The 17,240-nt window shown below is 54.8% G+C and overlaps 2 protein-coding genes across 2 annotated transcripts; one reads left to right on the plus strand and one right to left on the minus strand.

Annotated features, from left to right (window-relative positions):
* Positions 1–884: 884 nt before the first annotated feature.
* Positions 885–13,649, plus strand: MONBRDRAFT_28035 (uncharacterized protein; the record flags this gene model as incomplete). The annotated part of the gene is made up of 38 exons (XM_001748421.1): positions 885–942; positions 1,088–1,740; positions 1,956–2,001; positions 2,503–2,563; positions 2,765–2,857; positions 2,947–3,099; positions 3,235–3,314; positions 3,403–3,456; positions 3,577–3,635; positions 3,709–3,827; positions 3,950–4,019; positions 4,096–4,196; positions 4,281–4,537; positions 4,653–4,727; positions 4,823–4,962; positions 5,248–5,373; positions 5,468–5,711; positions 5,788–5,949; positions 6,024–6,075; positions 6,267–6,297; positions 6,394–6,569; positions 6,675–6,965; positions 7,099–7,315; positions 7,525–7,632; positions 7,715–7,851; positions 7,957–8,025; positions 8,167–9,002; positions 9,089–9,201; positions 9,319–9,491; positions 9,612–9,658; positions 9,800–9,931; positions 10,089–10,521; positions 10,612–10,711; positions 10,809–11,082; positions 11,212–12,263; positions 12,359–12,425; positions 12,462–13,463; positions 13,603–13,649. The coding sequence occupies 38 exons, from the start codon at positions 885–887 to the stop codon at positions 13,647–13,649; spliced, it is 7,908 nt and encodes a 2,635-aa protein (XP_001748473.1).
* Positions 13,650–14,358: 709 nt separating this feature from the next.
* On the minus strand, positions 14,359–16,120 carry MONBRDRAFT_28036 (uncharacterized protein; the record flags this gene model as incomplete). Its single annotated transcript, XM_001748491.1, has 2 exons — positions 14,359–14,632; positions 14,868–16,120. 2 exons carry the CDS (start codon positions 16,118–16,120, stop codon positions 14,359–14,361), a joined length of 1,527 nt encoding a protein of 508 aa, XP_001748543.1.
* Positions 16,121–17,240: the final 1,120 nt, after the last annotated feature.

A 17,240-nucleotide genomic window follows, 5' to 3' on the forward strand; every position in this document is an offset into this window, starting at 1 on the left:
AGAGAGAGATGAATCGGTGAGAGAAAGAGAGTAAGAGAAAGGTATAAACAGCAAAGGCACAGAGGATTGGCTCAACTACATGTACCACAGAGAGAGAGAGGCAGCGAGAGAATTTGGTCAAAGAGAGAGAGAAGCAGAGAGAGAAGCAGAGAGAGAAGCAGAGAGACAAAGAGAGAGAGACTCTTTGTTGGGCAGCCTGCTGCTATTGACGTTGTGTTCTCTCGAGTGTGGGCTGTTATCGTTAGGGCTCCCTTGGTGGTGACTCGATGGGTGTGACGAACTGTTCGGATGACGAAATAATGTCATGACCCTCGATGAATGGCAGCGAGCCTGACTTGTCAGACAAAAGCTGGCATCTGCCATAACGTCAGATAAAAAGTTGTGTCTGACAATTCGGGGTCACCGTCGTGCTTCTGCGTACAAAAACACCACCGCCACAGCGCTTATCTGCATGCATGCAAAGTAGGATCTCATACGGCATCGTGATCGGATCGTACAAGTGCCCTCGCATAAAGCCAGGCGTCGAGCATTGTTTACAGGTAGTACATGAAGGTGGCCGTGATGATGAGACCGCGTCAAAAAAAAGTTGAGAACAAAGAGACAGCAAAGTGGGCGTTGAAGCAAACGACCGAAAATCATAGCAGCAGCATTTTGCCGTTCACTCAAGACGCTGGGCCTTGAAAGCGACGGCCCGTGTCGTGCATCCGTCCCTCTTCCTCCTGTGCTCAGCGGCGCCGAGGCGCACCACAGGTACCTCTGGCTCTTGGCTGCCAAATAGCAGCGCCGGGCGTCCTTCTTCTCGAGGTTCTTGTCTTGCCTGTGTTCGGAGCACTTGGTATTGATCGTTTGCAACTCAAGAGCGTGGCCGTTCGACCACCGGCACGATGCGGCTCGACGTTGTTGTTATTTGGCTGGCCTTGCTTTCAGCATCCGCCGTGGCTGGTACGTCTCCCTTCTGGACTTGCATGTGGTGGAGCCGCACACGGCACATACCTGGTCTGACATCTGCGCACTCATCTTCAGCTCCGCTCACCTCACTTTGCTTGAACTGACTGGCACATGGTACACGCTGACCCCTTTGACGTAGTATCGTCCGAGCTGGGTGCTCAAGTGGCTCTCAATGCCTCCTCTGGCCTGCAAATCGATAACGAAGATATTGTCAAGACAGACGCTCGCGATTCGTGGACTGCAGGTGTCATCAGCCAAGTCAGGGCAGACCTCTCAAGCGCGCTGTCGGTCGGCGTGCGCATAGTACCAGCCCATGCCGGTGATAGTCTCATGGTTGGATTTTCCCGCGAGGTACCAAGCAGCCTGGCCGACTATCGCTCGCTTGACTTTGCTCTGCATCTCTCCCTCGCCTCTGGCGTGCCCGTACTCCTGGTTTGGCGGCGAAACACAATCCTGGGCCGTCTCGAGCAATCCTTTGGGTCAAGCGACCTTCTCGATGTCTACGCCGATCAAAGTGGCCGCTTTGCCGTCGCCCTCAACAACGTCACCATCTACACGTCCACCTTCTCCCGCGACTACGATGCCTACTACTTTCGTGCCGTCTTCTCGACACCCAACGCCACCATCTCCCGCCCTCAATGGCTCACAGCCCAGCTATTTTGCCGCACAATGACCTGTGCCGACGCTGGCCAATGTCATCCCGCCAGCCCCTGCAACTTGGGTGTTTGCACCACCACACCAGCTTCCGGTATCCCTTGTAACGACGGCAACGCCACTACAGTTGATGATACGGTAATTCTGTCGTGCTTTGTTACTTCTCATCCTTCAGCCTTTCGTTTCCATCTGTCCCATCGCACACAAGGTGGCAGGATCTCACCCACTCACTGACTCATGCACCCATTCATCTATTCCCTCATCCTTGCTCACTCTGTGTTTCTCCCCGCATCGGCTTTGTTCTTGTCTCTTGTGAATGTCACCGACTACGATGCCAATGGATACGGGTGCAGTGCCTGGACGGCATTTGCCTGGTCAGTCAACCTAGACTGGAGAGCCGTACGACCCGGGGCAGGAACCGCCTCTGCGCTGTTGCTCATGTCTCGTGCTTGATGCCTGCTGCCCACTTTCTTCTCTGCGTAGGGCCGTGACCCATGCGCGGGCGTGCAATGCCCCGGGGATCAATGCCACTCCGCTGGCCACTGTGAAGGTGGTCAATGCTATGCCGGCGCAGTGTTAGGCGATGGAACACCGTGCGCCCTGACCAACACCAGCACGAGTATTGACGCGGGGATTTGTCTTGCGGGTGTCTGTCGTGCCCCTATTACCACGACGTCGTCCACTTCTACCACCACAACATCCTCCACAACCACCACGTCGACAACCTCCACCACCACGGATCCCTGTGCGTAGCTCGCTCGTTTGCCCTGATCGAAACTCGCCTCGCATGTTGGACATTCACGGCATGCTTAACAGCACCCATGCGTCCACGCCCTCCGCTCTGACTCTCACGCTGATACCACATCTTGCTTTTGTCGACGTCTCCACATTTGACAACAGGCCACGCGGTGCAGTGTGCATCCGATTCATGCCATGAACCTTCTGTTTGTAGCGGGGGCAGGTACGTGCTTCTTCGGGTCTCGCGTTGTCACCGCAGGAAGAGTCGGGACAGGATGCCAAAGCTCATTCCTTCTTGTACAATGCGGTTTGCTTTTTTTTTTCTCTCTCTCCCTGTCTTTCTCTCTCTCTCTCTCTCCCTGTCTTTCTTTCTTTTTCTCTTTCCCCTGGTTCTGTCTGTTTCCTTGCGGCCTCGCCCGTGCAGCTGCTTCGCCGGACCGGCCCTAGCCGATGGCTCAGCTTGTGACGACAACAATCCCATTACTATCGAGTCGCTGTGCTTTGACGGTGTTTGCGTGTACGTCATTGCTTCTTCCCCGCCACAAGACACCGTCTCGCCATTGACGGCTTCTTTGCAAGGCTCATTCAATCTCCGCCTGGCTACAGTGGGACAAAAACGCGGTGCTTCAACGTTACTTGCGAACCCCGCGCTTGCTATGCTGCGGGCATCTGCAATGATCAAACGGGCCAATGCGACTACACTGCTCTGCCCGAAGGCACGGATTGCGATGATGGGGATAACGTCACCATCGACGACAAGTATGCCCACCACGCATGCCCTTGTGGCTGGCTTCTAGTTGCCGTGTTAAGTCTGGCCCATTTCATGCAGTGACTCGTTTCTCACATCTTTGCCCGTGGCTTCATCGCGTGCCTATTCTGGGCACTTTCGAATAGGTGTTATTCGCATGTTTGCACGGGGTTGGATCCCTGCTTTGGCTTTGACTGCGTGCCACGCAGCCAGTGCCACTTGGCAGGTGTGTTCATGCCGCTGCTGATTCACACCTTTCCCCTTTCAGTGTGCTCTTCCTTTCAAACTTATATTCCACCACCTCACTGGGTTAGGCGAATGCATCAATGGTGCCTGCACCAACCCCGTTAAACCCGTCAACACGACGTGTGCGTCTCAGAACTTTGGATTGACCTCTCCTCGAATTGCCGATCTGCCCCTGGCACCGCCAAGTTTACTTTGCCGCCTCTCATGCTTTCGCATGTGATGAATGGGCTTCTCACACACAGGCGATGATGGAGATAGTACAACCGTATTGGATGCTTGCCAAGCCAATGGTGCATGTGTGGTGCGTCGTGCATCTTGTCACTACCTGCTCGCCACGACATGCGTTGATGCTGCCCGTTTCACACTGTTCGTAGGGTGTAAATTTGTGCGCCAATGTCGAGTGTTTGCCGGTGTCTACCTGCCATCTTCCTGGCGCCTGTGATTTCCAGACTGGTCTCTGCTCAATGGGACCCGTCAAGAGCGATGGTAGCGCGTAAGCCCTGAGGACTTGGAGCGCGCCGTCAAAACTCGCATGGGGCGTCGTCTCACCCCCTCTTGCTCGTCTGTTCCTCACCCGCCCCCTGTCTCCTCCGCCCATAATCAACTGCGGCGTAGCTGCGACGATGACAACAACCGTACAGTGGAAGACCAGTGCCTGGATGGTGTTTGCACTGGGGTTGACCGGGTAAGCTCGTGTTTCCGCTTGTTCATCTGCCTACTCTGCCAAACTTGCCGTTGACCTTGAATATGTGCCTTGACAGTGTCCCACGCCCTGCACGGCACTCTCCGTTTGCCACGCTCCGGGTGACTGCGACCTTTGGACCGGCATCTGCACCAATCCTTTGCTGCCTGACGGCACCCCGTGCGTTTCATCTGCACTCCCCGGTGCCAACTTTTAGACGCACAGACGCTCACCCGTCCACGGCTCATGGGGATTGGTGCGTAGGTGTGACGACGATGACCCCGAGACAACTGGTGAGCGTTGTTTCGATGGGATATGCTCGGGCGTTCGCCTTTGTGAAAATGTGGTCTGCACGCCGCTGTCTCCATGCCACGATACGGGCATATGTGATCCCAACACGGGCACTTGCTCCAATCCCGTGAAAGCAACGGGCATCTTATGCCCGGACACCGACGGCGATGTGTGCACAACCGCCTCTTGTCACGTCGGGGAGTGCCTGCAAACGTCGCCAACTGCCTTTGGTACGTCTCATGATTTTTTTTTTCCGCTTTTCACACACGAGCCCTCTCGAACTTGACGTCAATCGTCAGGCAGGACCCGCTCTCATTCCTTAAATGTCTTATTCATTCGTCTTAGGTGTTGGCTGTGATGATAACAACACTTTGACCGACGATGACATTTGCCTTGGTGATGGCACGTGTGCCGGTGAAGGTCAGCTGATTAGTTCTTGCAAAGTTTCATCTCAGATCGTGTGCTTGGCCGCCGTGGCTGAGCTGAGCTTGACCGCCACTTTGCTGCGCTTGCAGATCGCTGCATCGGTGTGACTTGCATTGCCATTGATGAGTGTCACGAACCGGGTACCTGCGCCAATGGAATCTGCAGCAACCCTGTTGCAGAGGATGGAAGTAACTGCAGCACTGTGGCCTTTGTTGCTCGCAACCCGCGCGTGAGTTTTCCTTGCCCCACCTGATGCCCAAATGTTTCCAAGAGGTAGCAAATTCTCCGTGAACTACATGTAAGCTGACCTCTTTCTTCTTCCCTCCATTTTCCCTTTTCAAGTGTGAGGACGGCGTCTGCATTAGTACCCGTGTCTCGCCGTCGGCCTGTCTCTTGTCCGTGGATTGCCGCAATGGCCAGGTAACCCCCGATTCCGTTTGAGCCGCCTGTTTCGGTCTTTGGTTGCTTGTCATTCGTCAACGCTTGACACATCGTTCGGCTTGCTTGATGACAGTGTCCGCTTTTTCCGCTGGCCCCCGATGGTTATCCCTGCGTTGATGTGGACGAGAATGAGTGCACAGCAGCCGAGTGTCGCTTTGGCACGTGTATCCAAAATGTTTTGCTTGACAATGGCTCTCCGGTCAGTCATTGGTGCCTTGCTCATCACATCACCGCCCACCTGCGACTTTTGACAGCAACCTTGTGCTATTGCGTGCCTTGACAACCATCGTTAGTGCACCGATAATAACGCGGCTACCGAAGATGAATGTGTTGGAGGCGTCTGCGTTTCGATCGACCTGTGTGAAGAGAACGATGTTGTGTGCGAGAGCCCACCGACGCCCTGCCATGAACCGGTGGGCACTTGCTTTCGGGGCAACTGCTCCTACTCGTTCAAGCTCGTCGGGGCTAGCTGCGACGATGGCAATGAACAATCTGGTGTTGGCACCTGCAATGCTGCCCATGAGTGCATTGCTTCATGTACGTCTTTTTTGCCTTCCATCTCGGTCAGCCTATGGGCTTTCTCAATCACCGGTGCTCATTTCAATGTTTGCAGTCCCGGCTACGGAATGTACTTTGGCAGGAACTTGCGTCAACGGCCTCTGCCCAGCACCAGCCAACCGCACGGAGGGCACCGCCTGTACAGCTATCAACGAGGACACATGTACCGAAGCCCTATGCTTTGGTGGTGTCTGCGTGCAAAACATCCCTCGCGCTGGTTTGTGATTCGGCTTCCATTTTGATGTGCCAGAATGTCTTTGATGCTGGTCTCACAATGAACGCCGTCTGCAGCCACCAACATATCTTGCGATGATGAGGATGAGAGCACAGACTTTGATACTTGGTACGTTTGTGTTTGCCTCATATGCTGAGCGGTGTGCTCGCGCACTTCTTTGGACCACACATTGCGAGCTTGGCTTTCCCTAGCCATGGGGTTTTTGAAAGTGTCTTGTTGCAATCTCATCTCATCTGATCTCCCTTGTGCTCTGCACCTTGCCTCGGACCACATTTTCCTGATGACCTTGATCATTACAGTCAAGCGGGCATCTGCCGAGGCATTGATTTGGTTGGTTTCGATTGTTGCTCGGCCCGTTTGTCCAACCTGGTCGCTTTTTTTGACAGGCGGGGGGCCTTTTTCTGTTCATTTTTGTATTTTCTTTAGTGCGTTCGTGACAACGTAACTTGCGCACCCCCCGAGAGTTGCCGAGCTCCCGGCGTCTGCTTCCGAGGCACCTGCAGCTACGACCTTTTGCCGGTGGCCACGCCCTGTGATGACAACAACGAACGCACGACCACCGATATTTGCCTTGCCAATGGCATTTGCATCGGCGAAGACCTGTACGCTTTTCGCTTTTCTTGATCCTGCATCCTACTTTTGACTTGAGCAATGGACAGCGGCACAACACCACCTCCTCACGCAGGCTCGAACACCCCTGTATGTAGATGCGTCACGGAAGACATCGTATGCAGCCCACCAAACCAGTGTCAGCATGGAGCTGAGTGCCTGCGTGGTTCATGCCTGCCTCCGCTCAACATCACCGCGGGGACGCCATGCGATGATGAGGACGCCGAAACCAGGGACGATGTCTGCGACGGCTGGGGTACTTGTGCCGGAATTAACCCTTGCATCGTGAACAACATCACCTGTGATGTTGCACCCAGTCAATGCCATATGACCAACGGCACATGTTTTTTGGGCTCATGCTCGTACGAATTCCGACCTGTCAACAGCAGGTACGTACGTGTATTGTTGTGTGGCAGGGCTACGAGCACCGCAGAGGGCGTTGGTGTGTGTCTTTTTCATCCAGGTCTGCCTTGATGCTCACTTGGTCCCACTTTTTTTCTTTTTCCTTTTCCATGTGGACAGCTGTGATGACGGGATTGAAGCCACCGATGATGACATGTGTGATGGCTTTGGCACGTGTTTGGGCGTTGATTATTGTGTTGCCTGGGCGGTGACATGCGAGCCCTTGAATCAGTGCCACCAAGCGGGTGTCTGCTCTCATGGAGAATGCTCCCCCAGCCTGCCCCTACCCAACGGCACGATCTGTGATGATGGCTTCGCTCATACCATCAACGATACGGTGAGCCTGGCGCTGCCAGTCACTGCCCGACCCCTCCCCACTGCGTTGCACGCCCGCTTGGCTTTTTGATTTCATTTTAATTTTTTATCATGCCTTTCTCACTTTTGTTTCCGGGGGGTCGCACGCTGCTTCTTGACTGGTAGTGCTCGGCGGGCGAGTGCAGTGGGCTTGACTTGTGCGCAGACGTAAACTGCACTGCCTTGTCACAGTGCCACAGTGTCGGCGAGTGCGATCCCCAAACGGGTTTGTGCAGCAACCCTTTCCGCCCGGCCGGCCTGGCCTGTGACGACGCTGACAACCGCACGACCAGCGATCAGGTAAGACGTGCTACCGTGGTTGTGTGGGACACGGCCGATCAGAGCGAATCTTTGACTCTCCTTTGCTTGCCATCTCTGATAGTGCATGGCCGGTGTGTGCGCGGGTGTTGATCTTTGCGTGGCCAATAATGTCACATGCCCACCCATCAACCAATGCCATGAGCCGGGAACTTGCTTCCAAGGTCAATGCACCATCTTGCCAAAGCTCGACGGCACTGTGTAAGTGTCGACTCTTGGCAGGCATTGGAACATGGTTCCATAAGGGACAGTGAATACTCATTCCCATCCTGCACCTGCTTGTCGGTCCTCCACCCCATTGGACAGATGCGATGACGGTCTGGCCAATACGCAAAATGACGTCTGCACCGGTGGCCTTTGTGCTGGCATTGATCCGTATGTTTTACGACCATGCCTGTCTTGCTGTAATTGGCCCCAGGCCATGCCTCCAGCCTCGCTAAGGCATGCACAACCGTATGGAATCCATGCTTATTCTGCTCGCCTCACCCCCCTCTTGCTTTTTTTTTTGTGATCCAGATGTGCGGGGATCGTCTGCCAGGCCCAAAGTGTGTGCCACGAGGTAGGCACTTGCCGAAACGGAGTGTGTGATGATCCGTTCCGTGCTGCTGGCAGTATGTGCGACGATGGTGACAGCAGCAGCTACTTGGAGCAGTGTTTCGCCGGTATTTGCGTGCCACAGTTGGCTTGCGACCCAAGCACGTGTGTAGCCTGGCGTGAGCTGCGTGGCTTGGAACCCACCATGAACTTTGGCCTACGCCGAGTGGCACGGGTGGACGGCTGGAACGCCTCGGCCGTGTCGCTCGATGGCTTGTCAACCAACGATACCCGGGCCGGGGTGCGCTTTACTCCGGAACAAACGGATGCCAACCTCGCTTTTGGCCTAGGCTCAGAGGTTCTTACATCGCAGTTTGAAGACATGGCCTTTGCCGTGTTTTTGGCAGAGGGCGGCAACGCCTTTGCGTACGAAGCTGGACGCTTCAAGAAAAGCTTGGGCACGTATGCCCGAGCCTCGACGCTCGAGCTCCTGGTGAATAGGCAAGGACGAGTTGAGTTTGTGGTTGATCATCAGCTGCGTTACACGAGCGAGTCAGTGGTGAATCTTCCCGTGCATGTTGATGTGGCCCTCTTCGGCGGTGCCGCTGTTGTATCCAATATATCCTGGGTCACGAAGCAGGAAGCCTACTGTGCACGTCAGACCTGCGCACCTGCCACCGACTGCTTGCTGGCTGAGCAGTGTGTACTTGGCGAGTGCGCGAGCCCCGTACCCCAACCAGTCAACACCACGTGTACTCTCAGCGACGACACCCTCCGAGACTTGCGCTGCAATGGCGCCGGAACCTGCATTGGCACGCGTGAGTCTGGCTTTTCTGCTTGTATGCGTGCCGACGGTGATCGCTACGCTACCTCTCACTCGCATCCGTCATCTCGCCCCATGCAGCCAAGTGCGCTGGTGTCATCTGCCCGACGCCAGGGCAGTGTGAGATGCCAGTCAGTTGTGAACCCACCACGGGTCTTTGCCCGGTACTGCCCTTCCGACCCAATGGAACTGAGGTAGGTGCCGATCCAGAGGTGCTTCCAAATCTCATGGTAATAGCTGTCTTTGCTGAAGCGCACTGGTCGGCAAATAGCCATTCACCCTTTTGTGTCGTTGTTGGTGTGTTTGCTCAGTGTGATGACGATATTTTTGAGACGCTCGAGGACACCTGCCAAGCTGGCGTTTGTCGTGGCATTGACTATTGTGACGCCGTGGTATGCGACAGCCCACCCACCGTTTGTTTCGAGGCTGTTGGTTCATGTTTGCACGGCAATTGCAACTACACCTTTCGAGGCATCAACGCCACGTAAGTATGAGCGATCGTTGGAGCTTGGCGCCAACGCTTGCAGCCCAGCATCATAATGTTTCAAAACAATCTTTGCCACATTTGATGCATGACTGCCTTTGCTTTGCACACGCCTTGCAGTTGTGATGACGGAAACGAGAGAACGACCAATGACCAGTGCCAAGCTGGTCAGTCATAACTTGCAATTTTCAAAAGTGTTTCCACCAGAGAGGAGGGGAGGGGGCCTGCTTTTTTTTTTTTTTTTTTTTAATTGTTTGGGGGGCGGGGGGTCTGAGCGAGGGCTAGCTCACAATGATCATTGATGCTAGATGGGGTATGCGCGGGTGTCGACCTGTGTGACGAAGTCGTTTGTGCTCCAAGCCAATGCCAGACCAACGCCTCATGCCTACATGGCATTTGCTCGTTTGACAACTATCCATCAGCGTATCTCTGCAATGATGGTGCGTTGGTTATTGACAATCTACAACCCACAATGCACTTCCTGCGTTCCAGCAAGCGCCTGTCCTATCGCTGGGCAAGGGTCCGCTGCATCACCTCACCCTGCTGACAAATGTGTTGATCCGGCCTTTCTATTCGTATGGCCACTGTTCACGACAGGCAATGCCTCCACCTTCCCGGATACATGCGAGGCTGGAGTGTGCGTGGGACAAGACCCTTGTCTGGGAGTCGACTGTCGAGCGCCCTCAGATTGCTACGAGGACGGCACATGCGTGCTTGGCGAGTGCGTCTTTCAGTTTCGACCAGCAAATACCAGCTGCGATGACAATAACAACCGCACCATCGACATGTGCGACGGCAATGGCGCGTGCATCAGCACGGACCCCTGCCAAGGTCTTGCCTGCCCAGAGCCCACAGATCATGAATGCCAATACTCAGAAGCCTGCTTTTTGGGCCAGTGTGGTGACATTATTGACCACCCCTTGGGGACGGCCTGCACCTTTGACGATGGCAACCCCTGCACACGCGGTGGTTGTATTGCCGGTTCCTGCACCAGCTTTCACGTAGCTGACAACACGACCTGCAACGATGGGTGTGTCCCCTCAACGCTTCATCGTGGCGTCGCAAGGCAATGGTATGCGCAGATCTTATAGTGTGCTTTTGGCTGGCCGCATTCAACTAGGAATGTCAACACCGTCGACGACCGGTGTCTTGCCGGCACATGCGTGGGGACTGATCTTTGCCTCAACGTGGAATGCCAACCACTGACGCAGTGTCACCAGGTACTTTGCATCAAGCCGCAACGTCAAAGGGCTACCTTCGAAATCTTCCTAACATCATCACGCTTTCCCGTTTTTTGTTTGCATTTGCGCTGAATAGACCACAAGCTGCGTGGCTGGTTCGTGCCCAGTGTTGCTCAAGCCGGACGGCGCTTTTTGTGACGATGGCAACCCAGAAACCATCAATGACGTGTGCACGTTGGGGCAATGCGCGGGCTTTAGCCTGACCTGCACGCCCCCGAGCTCAGCTACTGAGGCGGTTCGCTTCAGCAACGGGTGTGGAGGTTTTGACCAAGAGACGCGTTGGCTGTACACGGCACAAGCCACCAGCGGCTGCGTTTGCCGTTCCGGCACACTGGGCGGCCTTTTTGCTGGTAAGACTGCCTTGACTCGCCTTGATGCCTTGGAAGTTGAGCAAATTCAATGGACATTTGCGACGACAGAGAGAGACTCACATGGGTATTTGCTTTTGGGCACCCCCTCCCCCGTCCGGTCGTTTTCAGATCAATCGGGTGCGATTCATACAGCTACGCAGTGCGCACAGGCCATCTGCGGTGGCGGCTCATTACTGCAATTTGATCAGTGCAGTTTCAACGGCGAGATTGTCAGCACTGGCACCTGGCAGGAGAGCACAGTGACGGTGCCGCTGGCCTATCAGGATGTTTTGTGCGAAGAGGATGGCACTCCCATCACGCAGCGACCCGCCACATCCACGGCAATTACCACGACAGTGACCACGAGCTCGACGACCAGCACCATATCAACAATCGGCAGCACACCACTCGGGACGACCACAGTCCCTTTGTCGTCTTCGAGTAGCTCTTTGGGTTTAACAACATCGAGCTCTAACACTCGTTCTCCTGGCATTTCCACGACGCCTGCACACACCTCAACCTCTTTTGCTTCTTCTGCCACCACGACTTCTCCTCATGCTTCTTCCTCTACTACTCCTACAACAACAACGACCACCACCACCACCACCACAACAACAACAACAACAACAACAACGACGACGACGACAGTCCCGCCAACAGCGCGGCCGGCGACTGGGGTGGAGCACGTCATTCAATGGAACGTCAACTTGCCTTTGGCTGAGTTGCATCAGCGCATCAGGCTGGGCGATAGCATGACCTGGCAATGGGACTCTGATGCCATGCCCATCAACGTTGTCTCTGGAACCAGTCGCATTCCTGATGGTCGCTTCACCTCAGGCCTCCCCCGTTATCGTGGTTTGTACACCCACTCTGCCACGTTTCGAACTGTCGGCACTTACAACTATTATTCACAATTCCAAGCCTACCTTGCCGGCTCGGTGACTGTCTTCAACCCGGTCCGCATCATCGAGACCTCGGCCACCTTGCCCGACAACGTGGTTGACTGGAGTCTGCAGTACAATGCCCCACCTCTCCACGTGGCCACGGGCGCAGTTGTCCGCTTTCAGTGGGACAACAATGTGCCTTTGGACATTATCTCTGGCTTACCATCAGACGCAACATTGGGCGTGCTCTTCAGCAGCCCGGCTGCTCGGTCCAGCAACTTGACAGTTGCTTTCGAGGTCTGTACAAACGCGCGTGGTTGATGTTGTGCCTCCTTGCCCCTTCTTTCTCTGTGCATTTCAACTCACCGGAGAGAACAACTTTGCTTCCATAGGCGGAAGGTCGGTATTACTTTCATGCATCGCAATACAGCTTTCTGCAGGGGCTGATTGTTGTCGAGGGTATGTTTTGCCCTTCTCTTTTGTCACTTGCCGCAGCTTTACTCGAGCAACGGCATCCGACTCACGCCAAGTCTCCCGTTGTACCAATAGATGCCGCACCCACTACAGCCACACCTGTGATTACCACAGCATCTTCAACCACCTTGACTACCACCACCACTACTACCACCACCACTACCACTACCACTACCACTACCACTACCACTACCACTACCACCACCACTACCACCACCACAACAACAACGCTGCCCACAACTACAACACCAAGGATTACGACCACGACTGCTGTGTTCAATGGGACCACCGTGCTGGCAACCGTGGAGGGCAACGCGGCCCTTAGCATGTTTGATCAGCTCCTGTCCGGCTCGTCCATTGTGACTGAATTGGGTCGCCGTGGCCCCTGGACCGTGTTTGCACCACGTGACTCTGCCTTTAACTCGTTTTCGCAGGATGCACTCTTTGAATTGTTCTTGGAAGCCGATAAGCGAGATGCTTTTTTGAGCCGTCATGTCGCGGTTGGGTTCTACAATCGGACGGCTCTGCAAACAGGCAATATCGTTATGGTGGATGGCCGCCTCCAGGCCGTACGGCGCGTCGGCGGCTCCATTTTGCTAGGTAACATTGCGGCCGTTGTTGATGCAGAGGCTGTGGCCGACAACGGCGTTGTCCAACAGCTTGATCAGGTGTTACCTGAGGGTACAGAGCTCAGCACGACCTCGGTGACAACTTCGACCACAACCTTTGCGCCCGAGACAACAACGGAGGCCACGACAACGACGACAACGACGACAACGACGACGACGACCGCGACGACCACGACGACTTCATCCACGACCTCGGCAATCTTGGACCGACTAGATTTGCTCGATCAAGCCATGGCTGACGGTGTCGGATCCTTTGCAGATGGCGCCTTGGTTCTTTCCGGAGTTGGAGGCGTCCGGCTGGCTGTACCAACGGCACGAACGGAGCTAGGATTGCACTTTGCGTTTCGCGCAATGGTGGGTGGCTATCTGGTTTCCAAGACCAACGGCTTTGATCGTCTGTACTCGATTCGCGTGCGGTCGACTGGAGTCGTGGTCGAGGTAGCCTCTGCGACCTACGCCATTCAAACCCTGACGCTTCCGGGACAGTTTCTTGACGGCCAGGTTCACACCGTGACCGTACTTGGTAATAACAGCCGCCTCTATGCGCGCGTGGATGCGCAAGATGCAGTTCAAGTCGTGACTGGCCCAATTCCCGACTGTGAACCTAATGTTGGCGGCTGCCTGCTGTCCCTGGGCGAACGGGTGGATGAATATTTAAATTCGTTGTTGCCGATGACCGGCGAGCTCACCGAGGCCTTTCTGTACTTTTCGGTGGAGCGCCTGCTTGCCGACCTGAGTGAAGATCAAGAAACAACCACCTCCGGGCAGCACACGACCATGGCTTGGGACTCGACAACAACAGCACCCATGTCAACCAGCTCACCCGTGAGCCTCTTTGATGTACTCCAAGAGGGGGCCGCCTTGGTCGAGCCAGCCACGGCCAACGTGACTGTGAGTGCCATGAGTACGTCCTTTGATGGCTCGGGTGGCCTGTTGCTGCAAGAACATCCCGCGGGCTCAGTGCAGCAGGGCTTTGATCTTCGCCTGCAGCTGACAATTAATTCGGGCACCACGGGCTGTACGTGTGACTCTCGCTGGTTTGCACATATTTTTTTTTTTTGTGTTCTCCCTCGTAAGCTTCTTGTCCCCATGGTGTTGACTGACTTCTATCAACTGTTTTGCCAATGCTTTTCGTAGACGTTCTTTACAAGGGCACGGCCAACGGTGCAGGCCGCACCATGAGCGTGTTTATTGGCACTAATCAGATTCAAGTTGGCTTCACAATCCAAGGTGGGGCACAGACCACTTACATTTCGGTGCCCGCAGTCTTGAGCGACGACCAAGCCCATTCAGTGCGGCTTCTTTTGACAACGAACGCATTGGAAGCAAAAGTAGACGGGGTTGTGGTGGGACAGGTAGCCGTGGCGGCCAGCGGTCTTGGCTTTGTCGACTGCGGGGCAGCTGCTGCCAACTGCATCATGCTTGTGGGCAGCGGCCCCGGCCATACGGGCCGACTTACCGGCACGCTTGCTCAGCTGGATCTGCTGAATTAGCCTTGTGTGCATATCGGGCAGGGCAGGTTGCCAGAATTGATGGTCGCTGACTCTTACTTGTTCAGGGTTGCTTAACATGACATTTTCAATTTCTCATGGAGAAAAAATAAAATTAGTTCAACAGTTCTTCGTGCTGCGCTTGCGGCTTGATGCGGGGCGAAGGATGATGAGAGCTGAGCGCTGCTGGTCGCGCCTTGCATTGAAGAAAAAACGAGACCTGGACCAAATGGACAGTTCTGCTTGGCTGTGCTGGCGAGGAACGAGTGAGCCAGAGTTGAGGTCACAATATAGCATCTTTGTGGTACCATGCGACTTTGTTGTCATTGGAGCTGGCACTGAGAACATCCATGTTGCCGTCGTTGTCGAGGTCGGCCGCAAACACGGACCAGGCCGCATCGGCAGCTGTGGAGATGATAATTTGATTTGTAAAGACACCGCTTCCGTCGTTCCTATACCAGGCGATCTTGTTGTCATCTCTGCTTGCGCTCAAAGCGTCCATGTCCCCGTCGCCGTCGAGGTCTGCCGCATAAACTGACCAGGCCGCGTCGGCAGCTGTGGAGATGAGCAGCTCGCTTGAGAACCCTTGATCGCCGTCGTTGCGGTACCAAGCAATTTTGTTGTCGTCGTAACTTGCGCTGAGGACATCAATGTCTTGATCACCATCCAGGTCGGCTGCGTACACGGAACAGGCGTAAGCAGCGTTTGTGGAAATGACAATTTGATCCGAAAAGGACGCATTGCCATTGTTGCGATACCAGGCAATTTTGTTGTCCGTGCTACTTGCGCTGAGGACATCAGCATCTCCGTCGCCATCGAGGTCGGCCGCGACCACCGACCAGGCGCTCTGGGCGGAAGTGGTGATGATCAACTCGTTGGAGAAGCCACCGCTGCCGTCGTTGCGATACCACGCGATCTTGTCATCACTGGTACTGGCGCTGAGGACATCCAGATCTCCATCTCCGTCCAGATCAGCGGCAAAGCTGGCGCGAGCAGAGGTGGCATTCGTGGAGATGACCCTCTGTTCAGAAAAATTACCTTGACCGTTGTTGCGGTACCAAGCAATTTTGTTGTCAGTTACACTGGCGCTCAGGACGTCGATGGCGTTGTCGCCGTCCAAGTCGGCTGCGTGAACAGCCCAGGGCGAGATGGCAGCCGTAGATATAATTATGGGAGCGGAAAATCCACCCATGCCATCGTTGCGGTACCATGCAATCTTGTTATCATTTCGGCTTGCGCTGAGGACGTCTTGATCCCCGTCACCATCCAGGTCTGCTGCGTACACTGAGCTGGCGGCAATGGCGTCTGTGGATATGATTACGGGCGCATAAATCAACGGCAAGCGTTGCATCGTTTGCGTCAGTTGCTCAAGCTGTTGCTGGGCCTGCCTGAGCGCCCTGGCCACATCGACGCCGTTGAGCAGCACGGCCCCACTGGTGTTGAAGTGCAGCGCTCCGCTCGCATCGACCAACAGATTGGCATCCATCATCTCCCCCTCGGGCAACGCCCACACGCTCACCGCAACAAAAGCACATAGCCCCCAGACCACGAGCAGCCTCATGAACCCCGCCACTCCACGCTGCTCCACCCTCCCCACCAAACCCAGCGACCGCAAGCCAGCCGCCATCACCACCATCACCACCAACAACAGGTCCGAGCCATGCGCCGATCGCGCAGCACGCATCCGAGAAAAAAAAGCAACAACAACAACAACAACAACAAAAGACAACAACAAAAGACAACAAAAGACAACAATAAAAGACAACAAAAAGCAACAACAAAAAGCAACAACTCATCCAATAAAATAAAAATTTTAAATGAAATGAACGCGTGTAAAATAAAATAATCCAGCTGCGTGTGTGTGTGCCACACTCGAGCACTTGTTGACATGTGAGTCGGCAGATGGTGGTGCTGTTGGTAGGTTGGTAGTGCTATGGCCCGCGTGGCTGGTGTGGCTGGTATGGCTGGTGGGGATGGCCCGGGAATGAAACAGACAAGGCTCAATTGCTCGCTTAACATCCAGGGTGTCGAGCGCGCTCGAGGGCGACACGAAAGCGTTGACATGTGAGTTGATTTTGTCTTTTTTAAAAGGCGTGGCGCGTCCCTTCTATTGCTGGCGTTGCCCGCTGTTGATAGAGTGCGCAAACAAAACAATGGCATCCCGCTCAGCCACGTCTTGTGCCAGGAAGTGCTTGTTAACGGCCTGGTTAACATGGGACAAATTCACGTGAGAATATTGAGAACGAACGGCTGATACAGAAGAGGATGATGGCCCGGGTGAGTACATCTTCACCGGTGGCTTACCTGGACTAGATCTGGTTTTGACTGGCCGCCGTCGATTTTGTAGTGGCGACCGTAGCGACGAAGGGTGTGCATGCTGAGCAAATTGAAATCAACCTAAATGCCAATCGGGATAAAAAAAAACACACTGAGAGGTACACCCCTAAAGGCACGCGGGTTGCAAAAGCGAAAAGCGTACGTACCTGGGGGAGGTCTGAGTCGGCAGGAGCAACGCGCCGCTTGCGCTTATCCCGACTAGGAACACTAGCAGGCACGGCCGTTGAGATAAACTGCCTATGGTGGTCGCAGATCAGCTCGTGTGGGCACTGCGCGTGTCCCAGCGCACATTCATCCACACAACACAGAACGTGAGAGATTGTCCGCAACACAATGTCAGACCT

This window comes from Monosiga brevicollis, genomic scaffold (genome assembly GCF_000002865.3).
Source record: "Monosiga brevicollis MX1 MONBRscaffold_23 genomic scaffold, whole genome shotgun sequence".
Lineage (NCBI taxonomy): Eukaryota > Choanoflagellata > Craspedida > Salpingoecidae > Monosiga > Monosiga brevicollis.